The 22,232-nt window shown below is 39.1% G+C and overlaps 1 protein-coding gene across 2 annotated transcripts; it reads right to left on the bottom strand.

Moving 5' to 3' along the window:
* Positions 1-1,443: 1,443 nt before the first annotated feature.
* nlk1 (nemo-like kinase, type 1) lies at positions 1,444-21,952 on the bottom strand. Of its 2 annotated transcripts, XM_034088946.2 has the most exons (13): positions 21,711-21,952; positions 21,266-21,348; positions 18,319-18,721; positions 13,472-13,601; positions 12,716-12,771; positions 11,559-11,665; positions 9,342-9,427; positions 8,561-8,770; positions 8,062-8,163; positions 7,215-7,301; positions 6,938-7,136; positions 5,387-5,480; positions 1,444-5,278 (listed from the first exon to the last, which is right to left on the bottom strand). In XM_034088946.2, exons 3-13 carry the CDS (start codon positions 18,621-18,623, stop codon positions 5,230-5,232), a joined length of 1,425 nt encoding a protein of 474 aa, XP_033944837.1. In that variant the 5' UTR covers positions 18,624-18,721; positions 21,266-21,348; positions 21,711-21,952; the 3' UTR covers positions 1,444-5,229. The 2 variants fall into 2 exon arrangements, with proteins under 2 accessions (XP_033944837.1, XP_033944836.1); XM_034088945.2 differs by having other exon boundaries at positions 21,266-21,952.
* Between the last annotated feature and the right edge of the window lie 280 nt (positions 21,953-22,232).

Below are 22,232 nucleotides of genomic sequence, written 5' to 3' on the forward strand. Positions count from 1 at the left end.
TCCCAGCGGAGTGAAGAAAACACATGAACCTCACGGGAGTCACTCCTCAGTTTATACCGTGTTTTGTTTCAATTAATGTATCATTTAGTTACAAATATGTGATATATCTGAACAACAAAGTGGTCAAAAATCATTTTATTCATTTTTTGGAAACATTTTCATGATCGCTTTTTTCGTTTTACATTTTCATTTATTGTCATTTCCATTCAGTCAGTCATTAAGTGCTATTAAAATGTTAATGTGCTACATATCCACACAAACAAAGTGTGCAATCCAATGAATGTTAATCTAACTGGGTTTTGATAGATAACATATCTCTTTTTCTTCTCTCAATTATTTTATTTCTATTGTGCACTCTAATCAATATTAATCAAACTATTGTTCGTTTATACATTTTAAGAATGGCGTTTATCTTTTTTGAGAATGAGTTCTTATTTTATTTTATTTATTGGGGTCTACAACAGATGATACAAATGTTTGTGTCAGTAAATGTGTACTAACAGAGGCGGGGGGGGGGGGTGTGGAAACAACGGGGACAGAGCTGCTGTCAGACGATCAGCTGTACGGCGTCATCACAAACGGACGTCGCTTCACGTGACGCTCCGGAGGAAAGGACGTCCCATTGCTCTTAAAACTAATTTCCCTGCTTCTCGTGGTTTCCTTGCTTCTCTCCATGCTTCCCTGGTGGGAGGGACTAGTCACAGGGAAACGACGCAAATGAGGGACGCAAGGAATCCATTTAACCGAAGTGAGAAGGGCTCCGACACACGATTATCGCTCCTCGATCCTCCGGCACAAATAAGGGCATAGACATGGGACGGTACTCAAGATGGCGCAGAAAAATCAACTTCCGGTGATACCGAGGACCGAGGAAATGAAATTAAGAGAAGTGAGAAGCAGCCCCAGTCTGTTACTTAGATGAAAAATCATAAAGTGGCCAAAATCTGATCAGCTCATTTTTAGACAGGTTATATAAATGGATCAGGACAAAAAGAGAGAGAATCTCTTTACACAGAGGGGACATATATGTATGTATTAAAAACAGGAAAAAGTTGATTTTGCATAATAGGTAAAGCCAGGTTTAAAATGATTGTTTAATTTTTTTTAACAGATTAGTAAAGTCAAGGGGATATTGGATATCTCTTTCTATCTCTACATTAATCAGAAACTCTGTAACTCTACAATTTCCTCAATTTTTTTGTAATAAGAGTTGCATTGTAAAATAGTGTTATGATTTTTAACATTCATATTTTAAATATTCTTTATTCGTCACTTTTTTCTATTTATTAGTTTATAACTAACATATTTATTATCCCTATCCATTTATTTATGATAATTTAATTCTTAGGGACATTTACCTGTCTTAACTGCAGATATGTACATATTCCAAATATCAATGAATAAAACTGTGAATAAAAAAAGAGGTCTAGTCATGAAAGGGAATATTATCCAGTGTCCATTTATTTGTTTATCATTCACTACTTTAACTCTAAACATTTTTTTTTAAGAAATTCAAGTATTTGTTGGGAACACAAGTCAAAAATCAAACAAAGAATCTTTTTGTTGTTGTTGCTAAAACAAAGACAAAAAACATCAGTTTCAAACATCAGTCTCATATTTATAATAATAAAAACATCAAGTTTCTTTTCATAGAAGAAAAACAAGTCTAATGTCTAAAGGTGACGAGTCGTCTGTCCGTCTGATCTGTGAACAGTGTGCAGGAGGGCGTCCATTTCAAACACTTCCTCGACACAACAGAAACAAAGAAAAGTCAAATAAGAAAAGTCCAAAAGGGAAAAACGTTGATCTATTGTTCCCTAAAGTAGAACATTTGAGCTTCAGATTAACAAAGTGTTCCCTCAATGTATTAATAATGTGCATTTTCAATATAGTATTTATGAATGTCGATGTTGAAATAATTATCGGATCAACAAAATAGTAGGTAATCAAGAAAAATGTCAAACGTTCTCAATTTCCAGCTTCGGCAAATTGTCTGAATCACTAGAAACTGAATGATCTTTGGGTTTATCTGATCAAATACAGTGATTACAATTATTTTCTGTTTTAGAGAAAATGTCTCGAAAAAATTATAAAAAATATAACATCATTTTTAAAAACAATAAAACACCAAATTAAAACGACACTTTTGGGAACCTCAAAGGGAAAATACTTTCTGATGTTCACTCGAGAAACATGACTAAATGTTTTAGAATTTCTTCACAAAAAAATTCAGTTTGTTTTGAGTCTTTATGAATTGAGTTTTCTTTGGGTTTATCTGACAAAATAAAGCACTTAAACTTATATTGAGGGAGGAATGTTACATTGAAGTGGGAAAGTTTAGAGAAGATAAATGCTTAGTTTAAGGGATTAAGGGGTTAAGGGGTTCGGTGCGCATTTGAAGACTCAAAGGATACGGTTGTCTCTTGACTAATGTGTTTATTTTGAGTTTGTGTTCATCACACTGAAACGTTGCTTCTTACATTTAAAAAGAATCGGTTTAGTGTTGAGGTTAACTCGCTCTTCAAATGTATTTAGGGAACAATTATCAAAACATTTTCTCAACGTTTGGCTTTTGTAAAAAACCTAATCAGATCACAACAAACAAAAACTTCTAATAAAAATCACTTCCTAAAGATGAATTAAATACAAAAAGAAAATACCACCAAATGTACGTTTTCGTCATCAAATCAATTGCACAGCATTCAAACCCAAAAGCTCTCCATGGGATAATAAATATACACATGCAGATATACAAGTCAGGGGGGGCGCTGTGATCCTGGAGAAGAAGAGACTCTGGGGGGCCGGCGGGAACCCAGAAGCGAAGGAACAACAGGAACTACACCCGGAGAGTCCTTCAGTCTTTTCAGGAGCTTTACATTGAAAAAAAGTGACGGGACAAAGTATGAGGTGGCAGGCTGTTCCTGAGTGCCTGACACAAAGAAGGAGAGTTCCTGGACAAGTTCCTAAAGTCAGAAAGGGGCCAGACACCGGTGGGAACCAGAACCCAGAAGATCAGACTGATGGTTTTACATGTTTTTCTGCTTTATCTACGCATCAGGGCACTTGAATTACTGATGTTCAGAGGAGAAATCAAACCATTGAGAATAACAATCCTGCCGTCTTGTGCAAGATCATTATTGCTTATATTGTGGGAACAATTATATCATAAAGTTTATGGATGTAATCTTTTTTGCGGGTTCTTTTTTCACAAGTAAGGATAAATAGACTTCAGTAATTATGAGGAAAAAGTCCTTTAATGTGAGATATAGATTTTAATGGAAGTAAACATGATTTAGTTTTGAGAGAAACTTGTGACCTTATATAATATGGCAAATGTTTGTAACATTTGTTTTAACCATGTAGTTGAGGTGACTTGTGATTTCTGAGAAAATAATCTTGTTCATCTTTTTTTCTGTTATAACTTTTTTTTTTCAAATGATGATTTATTTGAGTTGTTCCATGGCATATTAAATGTAATATAAACTAAAAATGTAATGATATTTCACCTTTCTTGCTATCACATATGCGCGCTCATTTCACTTTCAGTGCGATTTGTTGAGTTTGTAATTAAAGGGTTAAACATGTAAAAACCACCAGTTAGAAAATGAACTCAATTAGATATGAAGATATAATTAACATCTTCTGCTGAACTTCTTACAGTGTAGAATCAGACAAATGGTTATTTACTGATAATAATACCAGGATCAATACTGGTGCATCCTTATGTGGCTTTGTACAGTTCATAGTCTATAAACGGGACACCTGAGCCTGACACTAAAATAAACTAAAACAAAAAAACAGCAGCATTTCACAGAAAACATCCTTCTCTCAAAAGAAATCAGAGTGGTGGGGCGAAGTGGAGAAGAAGAGAAGAAGAATCTGGAGGAATGACGTTTGAGTTCTGACGGGAGGCTTTCACTTTACAGGGATGCACACATCAGGTTCTGTTCACTGTTCTCCGGAGGCTTGAGGTAAACCGCTTCAAACTACAAAGGAAGGAGACCACAGTCTATGGTGGAGACACACACTCTTCAACACACACTCAATAAATTAAGTCTCTCTCTCTGCCGGTGGGCAAGAAGTGGGGACAGAGGAGGTCAGCAGGACAATTCAAACAAGACGGGAAGAACACAAAAAAGTCAGCCAAATATCTGTCGATTTGGCATTTTTCTTTATAAAGAACATCTTCTTAGACAAACTTGAATCATTTCTTTACGACGATGTATCAGGGCCGTTTGTAGGCAAACAAAATGACGATGATGAAGCCAGAGGAAGGGTATTAACAGAAGAGGATTAGGGCCGTGTGAAAAGTCCTTTTTCTGGATTTACACTTTATAATCTCAAAATTCAGAGAATTCTGCATTTGTTCGTCAGGAATCAGATTTCTTTCCTTCGAATTCCGACTTTAATTGATTTTCTTTCCTTGAAAATGTATGAGTTTAACCCTCAAAGGTCATAAATGTTCCTGTCGTAATTTCCAACAAAAATACTTCAAACTGAGGAAAAAAGTCCTGCTCCTTTGATAAGGTGGAACAAACGGAGCACTTAGCGAAGTAAGAGCAAAGCACTACCGAAGCTGTGATGTGGAGGAACACGAGGCGACTGACTGTGGTGGGAACCTGCTACATCTGTTAGTTTGCATTATTGACGCGGCTTGGACTCGCAGCAGTTCCAAAAGAAAACCAAAAAAGAGAGGACGTTTGGCGGGAACACCGATCGGTACGTGCTCGTATCGGGAGTGTCTGAAACTCCGCTGGGCAAGCGATCCGCTCCATGTCCTCAGTCCGTCGCTTGTTCAAATGAATCCGTATTGCACAGGGCTGGAATGAAATCTACTAGCTCTACCAAACACTAAAACCATTATTCCTTAAGGTCTCTACTAACACAGATGGAAAGTCCACTCTAGTACCGGCTCCTCTTTCTTTTTCCTCCTCAAGCAGCTTTTCTTTTTTTTACATATCAGCACCGAGAAAAAGAAAAGTCCCGAAGCCTCGCCTGTTTGGGACGTTTAAAAAAAGTGAAGTAGTTTTCATATTTTGAAACTTTGTAGATGTTGAAGGAGGTAAAATAAGGAATGAGGATCTTCAGGAGGTTTTTTATGGGAGTGTTTCCCCGTCTGCATCTCGCCAGGGGGACAGCTGAAAGGACCCAAACTCTTCAGGACTCTCACGGGCGATTCAATCCTTTTTCATACTCTGCTGCCGCTCCCCGGGAGGAAGAGGAGGACGTTCATCTCTCCTCCTTCCTGGACACCTTGGAGGAGTGCCATGCAGTGGACCTGGGGACACAAAACCTTCTCTCAGGCGTGGAATACAAAACATTCGTCCATCTAAATATCAGTGTGTTCGGTAAGTGATAATGACAGGAGAAAAGAGCCCCTCCTCACCTGATGAAGGTCTTGAAGGCAGCACTCTGAGGGTTGATGCACAGCGGCACACGCTTGCCCTGCTGGTGCTCCGTGATGAAGCGATGGATTAACTCTGGAGACAAGAAGAGCCAGCAGGACTTATAGGAGGCTAAACTTCATTTATAAAGCAAAATAATCTTTATCAAATAATTAAAACTATAAGTTCACCATTACATTTCTTTAAAATAATAATAATACACGCTAGTTGAACTCAAGAAGAAAATCAGATAACGAAGATCAACAGTTAAATACAATTATTCTTTCTAATAATATCAGAATAATAATACTTGCAAGTAAAATATAATTAAGAGGTAAGAATAAAATAAGACAAACAAGTGAACAATCATGATAACATACAATAATAGAGATATGCGTAAAAAAAGAAGGAATAATTAAGACCAACAGGCATATCATAATAATGAATACATATTTATAAATATTATTAATCATTGGTCAAGTGGTTCGAAATAAATTGAATATTAATTAAGATGAACAAACCAGACTACTCAAAGACTCAACAGAAAACACAAATAGAATAGAATTGGGAGGGATGAAACCCTCTTTAATGGTCTCACATGCAGAGCAGAGCGTTTAACCCATCCTAGTACCAGGAGCCCAGTACCAGGAGCCTAGTACCAGGAGCCCAGTACCAGGAGCCCAGTACCAGGAGTCCAGTACCAGGAGTCTAGTACCAGGAGCCCAGTACCAGGAGTCCAGTACCAGGAGTCTAGTACCAGGAGACTAGTACCAGGAGCCTAGTACCAGGAGCCCAGTACCAGGAGTCTAGTACCAGGAGTCTAGTACCAGGAGCCCAGTACCAGGAGTCCAGTACCAGGAGCCCAGTACCAGGAGCCTAGTACCAGGAGTCTAGTACCAGGAGCCCAGTACCAGGAGACTAGTACCAGGAGACTAGTACCAGAAGTCTAGTACCAGGAGTCTAGTACCAGGAGTCTAGTACCAGGAGTCCAGTACCAGGAGTCCAGTACCAGGAGCCCAGTACCAGGAGCCCAGTACCAGGAGCCCAGTACCAGGAGCCTAGTACCAGGAGCAGTGGGCAGCTATTGTCCAGCGCCCGGGGAGCAATGGGGCTGATGTTCCTGCAGAGATACACAGAGATGCGTATCTCTGCAGAAACATGCATATATTTTCTTGATGTTATTGTTTATTGGTAATGTGAATTTATTTATTGTTATTATTCAATTCAGTTCTTTATGCTTTTATTTTGAAGGCAGCTTTGGGCACTGGGTAATTATGTATATATTGGAGACAGGCGGTGGTGGCATTAGGCCACCAGTATAGGCATACGGTTTTTTACCAGGGTGAAACAAGCGAGTGCAATTATATACAGGCAACCTCAACATTGTATTTTGTTGATATTGGATCAGGGAAAGTAATGGATGAAAGGAAATTCTTGTCTGGAATTGGAGGAAAGTTTCCGGCGTTGAACACAGTAACAAACTAAATCTGAGGCGAACACCTGGGCGTGCGTAAGTGTGTTCAGTTAGAGCAGGAAGTGTGTGTGTGGCGTACCTTTGCCCTGCCACACGGACAGCATGCTGTTCTCGTAGCTGTGGCTGAACGGCCGCTCGGCAACCGGTTCAAAGTCCCGGGTGTAAACTCGCCCGCTCGGCACCGAGTAGCAGCACTGGCACATGCAGGTGTGGTAACGCAAGCGCCCCTCGTCCAGGTACGGGTGGGAGAGGGCGTCGCTGCCGGAGATACGTTTAGTCTGGAGGTGAAAACACAGAGACTGGGTAAAGAACACGAAACACACATAAATCCGTAATGACAGAGTGTGGGGACTAACCGGGTCGAACACCAGCATCCGACAGAGCAGGTGCACCGCCTCGTGTGTGGCTCCGTCAGACAGCATGTACAGCACCGACAGCGACGGCTGCAAATATAACAACAATTAATAATCAGTTTCTTTTATTGTCGTCTTTTAGAAAATGTGCTGCTGAACTTTACACCTCATATTGGGAGACATGCTTTCTATTAGGAATAATTCTAAAGTAAGAATATACATTTGGGTATGTTTGTTTTTATTTGCCAGATTAATTTTCTTGATTTAAAAAAAAAGAAAAGACATGGAATCAATAAAGGTTCATATTATTTTATATTATTTGACAGATCGACTTCAAATAGAGTTCAGGCATCGGTCACATTAAGTATCACAGTAAACTCTCATTGGGCATGAAGATTTCAGATTTGGTAACATTTCAGCGAGATTATCAGCAAATAACCTGAGATGAGGTATAAGGCATTTCGTCCCCGATAAAAACAAATACATTAATTAATCATGGAATGCCATCGGCTTAGCTCATAACAGGATATTATTACAAATTGTATAAATGTACAGATTTTATATCTTTTGTTGTTGTTAATTAATGTGTAAATAAACTATTCTTGTAACACCAATAGAAAATGCATTTTCTCACAGTTCTCTGCCACCAGGTGAACAAAAGTCAATAAGTGATTATTCATCAGTTGAAATAATCACAAGGCCAAATATTTATTTATTTATTATAGTATTTCACTGACCTTACATCAGGGAAGTCCAGTACACTGACATTATTTGTTATGTATGCTGGAGTTTACAAATTGTCTCAGAAAATAAAAAGCAGAAAAGAGCTTTGAGTGTTTTTGTCCCGTACCGGTTTGTGTGGCCCCCTCAGGATGTGGGCTTTGGCCCCCTCGCAGGCTGCCGACAGGGCCGACAGAGGAGGGGTCCCCAGCAGGTCTGTGATCAGATCCAGCTGCAGGACAGAGAGCCAGTTAAAGACAATAACACACATCTGCATAATATCAAAACATTACACTGGTTCATATAAGCTGTACGTTCCTGTCTGTATTATCAAACTCTGTAGATGGCCTCTTCAATTAAGTGCAAGAAATGCTGAATAAGTGAAAAAATACCCCAAAAAATACCAAACCAGTTTATAGATTCAACACAATCCTACTTGATCAGAAAGTGTTGGCATGATTTCGTCTTAGCAGAGGCACTGTTTAGCTGTAGAAGAGTGACTTTACAGTAAAAACACTGCAGGAAACGCATAGTGTGAGGAATTAAATAGCAAACTTCACCTAAAAAGACGTGGTCTAATAAAGCAAGAGATCCACCAGGACATAATGGATGCAGGTAGAGGACCTCACCTGCTGGATGGGGCTCTGAGCCTGGAAGAGGATGCGTCGGCCCAGCAGCTCGGCGAAGATGCAGCCCACGGACCAGACGTCGATGGCCGAGCCGTAGTGTCTGCAGCCCATCAGCACCTCGGGGGCCCTGTAGTACTGCGTCACCACCTCCTGGGTCATGTGACGCGACGGGTCGGGCTCCTCCACACGCGCCAAGCCGAAGTCACAAATCTAAACACAGGTTTAAAGAACATATATTTAAAAAGGTTGGCACTGCAATGCTCAGGATCTACCCGGCAGTGCACAGCTCAATAGAACATTTGAAACTGAATATTCATTTATACAGAGGAAATTTGCAGCGCAGCATTTAGAGTGAAAAGAAGCAAACCTACAATACATCTACAATAACTTAACATGTTATAACAATCTAACAATCATTTAAAAATAAGGACATTTTCATTCTAAAATAATCTGAAATCATTTAGAAAATATATAACAATATAAAATAATCCAAAAATAATTTAAACTAACCTGAAATAAAATAATCTAGAATACCTCAAATAAAACCATTGATATGAAAACATCCGAAATACATTTAAAACAATCGGAAATATAACTAAAATATTTTAACTAACCTAAAATAAGGTAACAATTCTAAATGAAATAAAAAAAGATAAATATCACGCATCCATGTAGAAACATGATCAGATGGTGTCTTTGGCCCGTGAAATACTCCATTAACACTCCTCTTTCTAACTTTCCAACTTGCAAACGTTTTTAAAAAGCAGAGATTCTGTTTCACCTTGAGCAGACAGTTGCTGTTCACCAGCAGGTTTCCAGGTTTGATGTCTCGGTGCAGGATCCCAGCAGAGTGCAGGTACTTCAAACCTGAACCGCACAACATATATTGGCAAGAAAAAAGAGATTGTACAGTGCAATCAGAGAGATACAGTATGTCCATGTTTTTGAGCAAGTCCACAAATCCAGTCTTTGTCAAGTCTGTCACCACCTTCGCGCAACTGCTGGCGCCACTTCGTCCGGGCCAACCTTTTTGATATGAAGTGCCATTAAAAAAAAAAAAGTGATCAGTGTGCCAACGCTCGTGAAATGTCAACAGGAGGGCGAGGGGAGCATCGCTGCGGGGAAGCTGTGGACCTCTTTCGCCTGACCGCGCAACTTACATGATGCCATTTAAACTAATTTAAATAAAGGGCGGTGCCGGCCTTCAGCGAACCGAGCCGGCCGTCAACGGCCCGCTGACGACCGGCCGTGCTGTGATTCTCCAGAACACACAGATGGCCAGTCCGCCCCTATATAGCATATTCTTTTCAATGACAGATGAGCAGATCTTACTTTTGAATTGCACTGTTAAAATGCGGAAATATATACAATCTCAGCCTGTGCTCCTGACATCGCGTTCACTCACAGTCACGAACGCAAACGGCACGCTTCACCTCGTTTCACACACCTGAACACAAAATGCCGAAGACTTCAGCTGTGTGGGACCATTTTAAATTGGACGACGGTAAGAAGAAGGCAGTGTGCCAAATATGCGACAAGAAACTGGCCGGTGGCACAACAACTCTGAAAAGTCACCGGATGCTGTAAGTACTAGCCTAGCTTAGCTGTTGTCAAGTTGCCAAGCTGCTTTATCCGCCGTTTAAACAGTAACGTTACACATGATAAAAACGTGCACTTACTTTGCTTGGAAAAGAGTTCCAAGCAAGCAACCAAATTGTTTTTTTATATTAGTTTTTCAATTTTATCCGAATAGTGAAAATAATAGGAGCAATGTGGGAACATCTGGGGCTAAGGCAATTATTGGCATACAGTTCGTTCATTTATTTTTCGTTCTTCATTTATTTAAATACTGTTTACTGTATCGGTAACAAGTGTTACACTGTTAGGCCTACTGTTACGGCTATGTTATTAAAAGTATTGTTAAATGCAGAGGACACATTTAGTTTTAATGTATGCGAGTACTGAGACAATAAATAAATATAAATCGTAATAGTATGCTCTTTCTGCTTAACAGCGTGTTGTCAGGTGTCTCGGAGCGTGCTATGACATTTTTTTTCCATTAAAAATAAATAAAATTCTCTCAGCACCGAATATTCGCTGCTGATTACTACCGAATATCCGGAGCCCGAAAAATGGTATTCGGGACAGCCCTATCAGCTACAGAGTCTGTCCTCTCCCTGCATGTCGTTCAGATCAGATACGTAGACACATTTATATAAGTATTCTATTTTAAATTAAAATGATAGAGAACAATAAATCAAGTTTTGACACTATCATTTTAAATGTGTGGCTTGTAACCAATTTATTCAATTTGATTTGTGTACGCTTCGTTCAGAGTTAAAATTGATAAATTCATTACATTCTTTAGTATTGTGTCAATCTAAGTTGACTTTAACACAATGTGTCTTGTTTTTCTTTTTCAGAAACACGAATAATTTTGATCCCAAGGGAACATTTTATTTTGTCCAAGTTGGTCTATTTAGAATTAAAAAAATATATAATAATAAAATATATATTATTTTTTTGATAAAAAAAGAGAACAATGTATAAAAAATTAAATAAAAATATACAATAATGAATACGAAAAATTATGTACATTACAATATATATATATATATATAATAATAATGTTATACATTTAAAATGGTCTAGGTCTTTTCATAAAAGTATAAATAAGATATAGGAGAATATTGCTTATATTGCTATTAAATAATGAATGCAGAGTATTGCTCAGTTGAATAATTGAACAGGTTGTTGTTAGTTTAGTCTGAACTGCAGCGATTAGGTTGATGGGGCTATGGGTACAATAAGTCTAGAAAGTCTTAAGTCAAAGTAAATTACATATCTCCAAGTTTTGGACTTATGACCAATTGAGATTTGAAGACATACATTCAGGGAAATGTGATGGATGTTGTCTTATATTTGTAGAGGATTGCAAGCACAAAAACTCCATTTCAATAACTAAAATACTGTTGAGTGCGTCAGTAAGAGTGCTCACCCCGGAGGATCTGATAGAGGAAGACCTTGATGTGGTCGGTGGTGAGTGGCTGCGGAGACACGATCACTTTGTGCAGGTCGCTCTGCATCAGCTCCGTGATCACGTAGCTGCGGGGGGGTTCTCTGTCAAGGAAAATAGAACCCACACACAGAATGACCTCCGCCCACATGCACCTCTTAGGAGCACAGGCATGAGAAAAGAACAGAGTTTCACATCTTATTTTACATTCACAAGTGAGAGAGAGGAGCTGGATTTAGACTAGCAAGTGTTAAGAGTTAGAGGCTAAATTAAGAGAATTAAAAGGAGGACATGGGGGACTGTTAAAGGAAGAGAAACTGGGACAGAAGACGTGGGGGGGTGAATGTAAGATTAATGAGAAGGTGTGCTGGAAATTAAAGCCACAACCGTGGTAATATTATAAAAAGGAGGTGTGATTCTACAATGGCGTTTAGGGTCCATGCTGTTAAAAATAAATGACAGATGGAGAACGGGGGAAGTATTCAGAGAAAACGCTCTAAACTTGCAATAATAAAGTGGTACAAATATATTGTAAATAGTTACTGATATTCTCATGTCACAAATGTAGAGGATTAAATGTTTTGTTTTTTCTTATACAATTTATAAAAATAATTGTACTAGTATTCCTTTATGTTAATAAATAAATTGAAGAAAATACATTTATGAATCTTTTAGAACCTTTCACCCAGAGGCCATGCTTACTAAATTCAGGCAGCAGCTTAAGCGATTTAATTTTACAAAATATTCAAGTGTTTTATTAGTAAAGTATAGAATTTCTAGTTCATGTCCCACTTTAATCTTAAGAGAATATAGAAGATTCTATCAAGTCAATTTGTGAGTATTTTCTCAAATATTAACCAATTTCTGTTTTGTTTTTTTAAATGTCTGAATCTTTTTACAGTAATTTTACCTTTACTTGTCAATTTATCATGTTAATCTCAGAGAATATCCAAGCTTTTTTCTAGTAAATTTGCTTTTTCTTTGCATTCCTTTACTATTTAAATAGGAAATTAAGAGCTTTTTACCTGGATATTACCCCCTCCATTATCAATTTGTATACTATATACAGGGCCATAATACACCATGGTATCATTCCCACTTCTGATCAATTGTTTCGTATATATCTTTTTAAAGGATACATTTCCTCAAAGCAGTCGATTTGTGGAGGCTGCAAAATGTCCAGAGCGGACAAAACCTGCAGAGAGAGAAAACCAAACAATCAGTTATATATTTGAATCCATCTACTACAGACCAGAGTCCTGCATCGGGTCGGGTACCCGCAAAAAAAGCGTTTTCGGTTCGGGGTAAAACAAAGATGATGCGAGTCGGGTACCCGCAAAAAAAGCGTTTTCGGTTCGGGGTAAAACAAAGATGATGCGAGTCGGGTTGCGGGTGTTGCAGAATAAATATATTAAAATAATAATAATTTAGTTTAATGTTTAAATCCTCAGACCTCTCCCCCGCGGGACCGCGCATAATCATAACCTCTGCAGCGCATCAATCTGCTGCTGAGCGCGCCACATTCGAAATGGCTGAGGTGAAGCTCTCTAGCGGAGAATACAGCATTTTCAATAACACTTCCTCAAGAGCGATATCCAACGTCTAGAAGGCTTTTGGTGTCATCCTAGATGGAGAAAATAACCAACATCCCACGCTTTTTGAGACAAATATGCAAATGCTTGTGTTAATAATTGCACGTTTTCACTGCTCATAGGATATGCGGGTTCGGGTCGGGTTGCGGATCTTGTGCTGACGGGTCGGGTCGCGGAACTAATTAGCAATATGTACGGGTAGCGGGGCGGGTTCGGTATTGCACGTCGCGGGTCTTGAAAATCAGACCCGTGCAGGACTCTGCTACAGACATCCCGTCTCTTCTTTTGTCTGCTGGTCATTACGTTGTCGTGTTTGAAGAAGCAGAGCATCCGGAGCTCTCTGAAGACCCTCTTACAGGACACCAGGTTCTGGAAGACATTGGGCATCTTCTTCAACGCCACCTTCCGACCGTCACGTGGATCCGTAACAGCCCTGAAAAACATCCACAACAACAGAACATTTTTATACACATGCAATGCTTTGGACTACATATGTTATTATACGCTTGATGATAAACGGTTTGTGGTATTTTTATGTACTAATACAAAACTTGTGCTGGTTCTTAGTAAATAAATCGATGATTTGCTGCTTGTCTTCTTCCTTCTTTTTTTAATTATTAAATAAATGGTACATAACAGTTAATAAAAGTAAAGTAAATGTTTTGGACAAAAACATAATGAAGACATTTTCTTATTTATAGCTGGTTTCATATTAGTTTTTTTTGTACTTATTGATTAATTGATTTTCTGTTTGGTTAAATTCATTAGTTTGTTTTTACACAGTAGTACGTTGTTTACAAGCTAGACAAGCTACACATTCACCAGGTAAGACAATATTGGTTATGGTGACAGTTATTTAATGTTCATCTTAACAATGTGAGGATAGAGCTATCTACTTCGGGTCCATGGGACCTTATTTCGGAAAAATAATGTATTGAAGTCAATGGAGAGAGAAAACGTATCTTTCGATCCCGTTTGAATTGTGCCATGAATTACACATATCATGTTTGTCAATCGTAAAAAATTATTTCCATGTTAAAAAAGTCACAGTTTGTCGTAAAACTGTTGAAATATAAGACTATGAAAAATACGCAACTAGAAAGACTACAAATCCCAGAGTCGCGTAAGTGATGTCACAATTGTTTTCCTCCACTAAGAGATAGCTAAGATCAGCGCCATATAGATAGAATCTATATATATGGCGCTGGCTAAGATAAGATAACTTTAACAAGATGCCTGTGTGCTTAGTACCAGGTTGTTATCATACCAGCAATGGGTCTTGCTCGTTCTTTCGCTTCCCGTCTGATGAAAGGACCAAGAGTGGCTGGATCAAGTTAGCTACCTAGCTAGTAGCTAGCACGTTAGTTAGCATTACAGCCGTGTCATTTTTATTAGCCTTAATATGAAGTAACATTAAGTAACCCAAAATGTTAAACAGTAAGAGTAGTACTTGTTTTGCTCGATCTCAGTGCTGCATTTGATACTATCGACCATGATATCCTATTGCAAAGATTAGAGCACTTAGTTGGCATAAAGGGAACTGTTTTAGGCTGGTTTAGGTCCCATCTATCTGAACGCTCTCAGTTTGTACGTGTCAACGATGAATCTTCCACGCAAACCAAAGTTAGCCATGGAGTGCCACAGGGCTCAGTGCTCGGTCCTATTTTGTTCATATTATATATGCTTCCGTTAGGCGATATTATAAGGAATCATTCTGTAAACTTTCATTGTTATGCGGATGATATTCAACTATATTTATCAATCAAGCCTGAGGAAATTAATCATCTAAATAAAATTCAAGACTGCCTCAAGGACTTAAAAACATGGATGACCTTACATTTTTTTATGTTAAACACGACCAAAACTGAAGTTATTGTACTTGGCCCGAAGAATTTACGAAACAAATTATCTAAAGATATACTAACTATGGATGGCATTTATTTGGCCTCCAGTGAGACTGTAAGGAATCTTGGTGTTATATTTGATCAGGATTTATCCTTAACGCCCACATAAAATCAATTTCAAGGACCGCCTACTTCCATCTACGTAACATTGCAAAAATCAGGCATATCTTGCCTCAAAACGATGCAGAGAAACTAGTCCATGCATTTGTTACTTCAAGGCTGGATTATTGTAACTCCTTATCAGGGTGTACCAAGAAGTCAGTCAAGTCGCTTCAGCTGATTCAAAATACTGCAGCTCGTGTACTAACCAGAGTTAGGAAAAGGGACCACATTACTCCTGTTCTGGCTGCCTTTCACTGGCTCCCTATAGAACACAGGATAGAATTTAAAATTATTCTTCTCGCCTACAAAGCCCTTAATGGGCAGGCGCCATCTTACTTATAAAGAACTCATTATACCCTACTGTCCTACTAGGGCATTGCGTTCCAAGAATGCAGGGTTGTTGGTTGTTCCTAGAGTCTCTAAAAGTACAATGGGAGCCAGAGCCTTTTCTTATCAAGCTCCACATTTGTGGAATCAGCTTCCAGTTTGTGTTCGGGCGGCAGACACCCTATCCATTTTTAAGAGTGCGCTTAAGACCTTCCATTTTGATAAAGCTTATAGTTAGGGCTGATTAGATTCAGCCCATAGTTTTGCTGATATAGGCTTAGTTTGTCGGCGGACATCTTACTTCTTCCTTCTCTCTGTCTATACCTGTGTACTCTCGTGTTCCGATTAACCCAGCTTCCCCAAATGTCTTTCTTTTTGGTGTCTATATACGCCGGGATCCGGAGTCATGGATGATCCTGTGTCCTGGATCGCGAGCCCTGGATCTTGAGTCGTGGCTGTGGTCCTGGATGGATATCCTCGTGGATTCATCTTCCTATTATACACACTTGCATTTCCAAACATTTGGACTACCCATGTTGCAAATGTATTATCTTTTAATTACAATTTACACACAATTACATCTATTGCATGTCTGTCCGTCCTGGGAGAGGGATCCCTCCCCTGTTGCTATCCCTGAGGTTTCTCCCATTTTCCCCTTTAAACTGAATTTTCTCCGGAAGATTTTCCTTGTACGATGTGAGGGTCTAAGGACAGAGGGTGTCGTATTGTCATACTGATATTCTGTACAAACTGTGAAGTCCACAGACAAATGTAACATTTGTGATATTAGGCTATATAAATAAACATTGATTGATTGATTGATTGTCATATTTTGTGATCCCTTCGTGAAGAGTACTGTCACCGGTGTGATCATTCTATAATACACAATTTAAGCCCGGGGGAGAAATGCTAACGCTAGCGTCGGCGATCGCCGATCTTTTCTACTTCAAGCTATCTGCACAAATGGTTGAAATTAAACATTAAAAAGACCAGGCAGTTCAGAGAGAATCAAATGAAGGCAGGCAGGCAGCTTTGTATGACATTCTTCAGGACGTGTTTCATTGTGGTGATAGTGAGGGTAGTCAATCGTTTTGTTGACAAGACAGTAGTGACGGCCATCTTGGTGACGTGTGTTGTTCTGCGAGACCAGAGATGTAGGCCGTTTCTCAATCTCGAGGATTCTGGCTTCCAAGCCAATATTTCAAGGATGCTACGTCATCGAGTGCCGCTGAAGGACTGTTCCAATCTCCTGGGCCCAGGAGTTCAAAACTTGTAATCCCTATCTGATCAGATCTGGATTTTGGGGAGTTCAAAACCAAAAAACAGGATTAGGATCACTTTGATATCCGATCAGATCAGGAAATCCAATCCAAGCTTTAATCTGGATCAAATCTTCAAACCGGGTAGTTCAAACCGACAACACAGGATTGGGATCAGTTTGATCCTATTTTGTTTTCAACCAAATGTTGATGACATAAATGTTTATGCTCATGAAAGTATCACAACAAAGATTGTCAATCACAAATGTAATTTAGATTACAGAAAAAATATCTTCAACAAAAAAAAAAGTCCATCATCTGTCATCACCTTTCAAAAGTAATTACGAACAATAGATGTCTGCAATGTGGTCTCTTGTCTTCCTTGTATTATTTTTCATGTCCACTAGATGGCGATCGGTAGGATTAAAGCACTGATATTCAGGATCTAGTCATCGTGAAAAATCGTAATCTGGATCAGGCTGATTCCTATCCTGAATTGCTTTGAACTCCAGGGACAAAATCTGGCCGACTTGTCTGATCCTGGATCACAAAAAATGGGATTTCAAAATCTGATCGGATCCGATTGAGATTAAAAATGTTGAACTCCTGGGCTCAGCATACTAGGAATTCCAACGAGGCCACATCCTTGGTTTGGGGGAAATTTCGAGGCTGCACATGGGTAGACTTCGCGTCCTTAAAATCCCCACAATGCTTTGCGCACGGACCAATTTCAAAAACCCTTGCGGAGAATGGCTGAACCGACGCAGCACACATTTAAATGTAAGTATGTAGTGGCGTAGAACACGTGTTGGTAAATATGTTACTTTGTTACATTTGTTTGTTATCACCAAAAATGTGTTCCGTGAAAGTAAAGCAAGTTCATAATTAGATAGACATCGTGAGGTATTTATTTTCGGTACAGTTTATGTTGAAACCGTTAGAGAGAGTGGCACACTTGTTAGCATGTTCCATTCTTCTTCGTTTTCCGAAGCCGTGGCTTGGAAGCATACTTGCAATTGAGAAACACCCGTAGTTCATTGAGCGTTTCACACAAACAAATGTGTTACTTCACAGTTTTACGACACTTTTTTTTTTTGACTTGCAAAATTATCTTTTAAAAATTGACAAACATCATATGTGTAATTGGTGGCACAATTGAAACGGGATCGAAAGATAATCTTTCTCTCTCCATTGACTTCAATACATATCTTTTTCGAAATAAGGTCCCATGGAGGTCCACCGGAAGGGGAGGGACTTCGCCACTCTATAGCCGCGAGTACTTTTCCCACAATAATTCACCAGAACTACGATATATTTGCATTCACACCAAAAGGACTCTCAGCAGCTTCTACTGAAGCCAGTCCCCAACTCCAATGAATTTTGCGTTCACACCAAAAAAATCCGGAACTAGAACTTAGTTCATGAGAACCTTTTCACCCCCTTTTTAGTTTAATTCTGCAAACACTTCTGTACGTTTTCACCAGGAGTGAATAAATGTGCATTTTTATATTTATTATCATGCACAACACATATATAGTGCTAAATAATGTATTGTTACCAGACAACGCCGAAGGCTCCATAACCGATGGGGCGGTCCGGCTCCATCTCAGCGGGGCTGGGCACCTCGCTGGCTGGGTTGCTGTAGGGCTGAGGCACCGCCGCCCCTCCCCCTGCGCTCCCCCCAAGAGCTGTGGGGTGGCGGGGCGTCCCGGCTGGGGCGGTGGGTCCGGTCAGGCACGGCGTGGCGCTGAGGCCGGTGGACGGGGCCCCGCACGATGAATTGACACAGAAATACTTGTGGCCTAGCTCAGAGCCCGGGAACAAGTCTCCAACGGTCTGCCGGCCGGCACCGTGAAATGCCATCCCTTCTGTCACCAAACCCCCAGAAACACTTTGTCTGCACGTAACCGGCTAGGCGTGGAGGAAACACAACTCCTAACTCAGCATGATCCACGCGTTTCCTGTGTGTGCAGACAGGGAATATAGTTAGTTTAGAAACAAATCTCACTTAAACAGTTTTCCCCTAAGGTCATAGTTTAACAGAGGGGGTCAAATATGCTAAGAATGTATCCTGTAGTGAGAGTACAACTGTTGGCATTTAAAAAAAAAACGAATTCTCAGAGGACATATTATGCAAATTTTCAGGTTTGTTTTCTGTGCCTCTACTGCAGTGCTTCTCAAAGTGTGGTCCGTGAGTATATTGGTAACATTTCACATTTTAAATACATTTATTTAAGTTTTCCGCACTCTCGCGGGAATATTTCCGTAATGGAGCTTAAGTTTCACTTTCGATTGCATGATATATATATAGATATATATATATATATATATATAGATAGATAGATAGATATAGCCCAGCGCAACACCTCCGTCACACATGTTTGTACAATTTTCAGGCGATTTGTAATCTGTTCTAGAAAAACGATGTGTTTTGGGATATTTGTGGAGTTAGGTGGTCCACGAGTGTTTTTTTATTGGTTAAGTGGTCCTTGGTATGAAAAAGTTTGAGAAACACTGCTCTACTGTGACATGTTTCCATGCTTTAAATGTTTTTCACCCTCCGTCTGAAACCAGAGCACAGTCTGCTCTGATTGGTTACCTGGCCTGCTCAGAGATGCCCCTTAGCCTATCATGTACAATGTGTTAGAACGCTATCCAATAGAGGCGTGAGTAGGGATGGGTATCGAGAACCGGTACTAAGTCAGTACCGGTACCTGATTGAACGGTATTGGTATACCGTTAAGCCGCTGGACAAACGGTGCTGCTATCGGTATATGAATTAGACTACTTCCTTAGTTTAAACAATTCTGGTTTGTTGGGAACCCTCATCCCGTGTGACGTATCCGGGTTGAGTACCACTCTGATTGGCCAGACGATATTAACCATTTTACCTACACGGAACAGAAGTCCAACACCAAGAGTCTAAATCAACACTTAGCAAAACGGGCTAACGGCTACTTTAGCACATAACTGGCAAAAGCGTTCTCTTCTACATCATTTTATCATAAAAACGGTTAATCCAATGTCTCTGTGTAACTTTAAAATGATTACTGTTGATAATCCATCATTACAATTATAAATAATAAACGCAATAAATGGATTATAATGGTTAGCCAACCGGAGCTTCCAGTTTAGGAGGTGCGCACGCAGCGTCTCATTTGAATAATGGTCATGTTTACATGGATTCATGAACTCCCCCTAATTACCGCCCCCCCTTCCAGAGACGCACTGTCAAACACACTCATACCTGCTTGGTATGACATTGAAAAAGTTACATTAAATAATAAATTAAAAATAAATTACAATAAAATGACTGTTGTTTAATCATGTCTATAATTTTGAGCACCAAATTATTGAAAAGTATCGATAAGAGTATAGAAAAATACCGGTATCGATGAGCAGTATCGGTATCGATAAAATCCTAACGATACCCATCCCTAGGCGTGAGTGATACATAGTGATGCCATTTTGTTATGGAAGGAAGCTCCCTTTGGAGGGAACTTTGGGATTTTAACCTTTGCAGCTCATTTACATGCACAAAAAGCCATATAACACACAACAGGGAAAAAAGCATAACAGGGCCACTTAAAGAAAATCATTTATAGTTAGTATATCATCTCGTTTGGTGACAGTGTTCAATTCTACCCGAGGTAAATCGTTGAGCAGACTTAACCCTCATGTAGTTGACACTTTCTTTTAACAAATACCAAACACTTGCTGGTAACAAATGGGAAGACTTGCTGATTTTCTTATATGATACAAACTAAATATTTTCGGGAAGTTTATTATAGGAAACAAGCATTTCAAAATGAAGTCATTTTCTACTCGAGGAACCTGTGCTAGACATGTATATTGATTGATAAGTCGATAATGGAAATACCTAGTACTTGCAACACCAAGATGTAGAACATCTTAATACTTGTAACTGATCCTGGATGTTTTTTTAAAACTATAAATCACAGATTTTAAAACAAAAAGCGATTAGGAATGTGATAACATTGCAGAGACAGATACGTTTAAAATAAAAACATGTTTTGCACAACAACCACTTTTGCACAACCCTAATCAATATTTTTGCACATAAAAAAAGTTACATATTTTACTTTTATATTTTTGTTATGGTATATTTTTTAACCATTTATTTAATTGCAATTTTCCTTTTCTTTATTTAAATGTTTAACTTTTACGTTGCTTTAACTTTATTTATTTTATATTTAAATACCAAGGCAATAACCCTTATTCTGATTCTGAACAAATGACTATTGTGCATACACTTGCAGAGAGAAAGAGGACTAACACGTAGAAATGTTGTAAGAATAGAAGAACTAGTGTGGAACACACAAAACCCAAATACAAAATAAATATATAAATAAACGTGTAAAAGCAAGCGTTAAAAGCCTGAAACATATCGGTGACAGCTTATATAAATACATGCAAATGTTGTAAACAGAACCATAAATTGAGACACTTTATTGTAATTAAAGTTTCTTTTTGTTTACGCTTACCTTGTTAATTAGTGAAGCTGCTCGGATGCTAACAGGATCCGGCTAGCTCAGTTGGCTAACGATGGTGAAGCGACGACTCCAAACTATTAAAATAAATGTTTCACTCGATGATAACCTCATAAACACAGACTGCAGAGTTATATCTACTCATACAAACATGTGCATCCAAGTTATTGTATTTTTCGTTAAAAATGACTGATAAATAAAAACAGCTAGCCACTGGGCTAACCAGCTGTTCCTGCTAATACCCGAGGATGACCCAAATAACTATCATTGGTCGGGTTCATTGACCTACATATTCAAAAAGAAAACATTTCATTGGTCATTTAAACTAACAAACATACATATAAAACGTCGTTTAAAATAAACTTGGAATGGCACGGAAACTAATTTTAAAAAAGGCCGAAAAAAGCCGAGATTAGATGAGGGTCTCAGAAGCTCCTACCCCGGCTAGCCGACAAGCTAGCTTTGGGACCGCCTGCTAGCTGGCCATCGCGTCGTAAAACACGCCGAACAAGCGTCCCATTAAGGCAGTTTCCTGTGTTTCCTGGATGAAATATATCATCCAGGATGCCCTGTAATGTTCAGTGGTATTTTTTTAAAGAGCTATGGTCGCCTTCACAGCGGCTAGCTGGCTAGCTTGTTAAGTAGGAGGAGTTGTTAAAGCCGCCGGGTGGGGGAGGGTGATGCTGTTCTGCCTGCTGTAAACAATGCTAATGTTAGCCTAGCTTCACAGCAGTGGAGGGGGAGCACGTACTCAAATACTTTACTAAAAACTAATAACAAAATACTCTCTGACGTAGACGTCCAGCATTCAAAATCGTCACAGAGGAAAAGTATTGGCATCAAAATATACTTAAAGCATCAAAAGTGCTCTTTATGCAATAATAATAATATTATGTTATTGTTTTGTAATTATTGATGAATTAACGTGTTTACCCCAGTCTATGGTTTACCCCTTTGACCC

This window comes from Pseudochaenichthys georgianus, chromosome 8, assembly GCF_902827115.2.
Source record: "Pseudochaenichthys georgianus chromosome 8, fPseGeo1.2, whole genome shotgun sequence".
In the NCBI taxonomy this organism is placed as follows: Eukaryota; Metazoa; Chordata; class Actinopteri; order Perciformes; family Channichthyidae; genus Pseudochaenichthys; species Pseudochaenichthys georgianus.

What these genes read in the sequence shown, in the direction of transcription:
- nlk1 (XM_034088946.2), bottom strand. Translation starts at nt 18,623, where the DNA reads ATGGCATTTCACGGTGCCGGCCGGCAGACCGTTGGAGACTTGTTCCCG. An exon ending in CTCAGAGCCCCATCCAGCAG is followed by an intron (nt 8,164 to 8,560) that starts GTGAGGTCCTCT and finishes TCTGTCCTGCAG; the next exon opens with CTGGATCTGATCACAGACCT. An exon ending in GCCTTCAAGACCTTCATCAG is followed by an intron (nt 5,279 to 5,386) that starts GTGAGGAGGGGC and finishes TTGTGTCCCCAG; the next exon opens with GTCCACTGCATGGCACTCCT.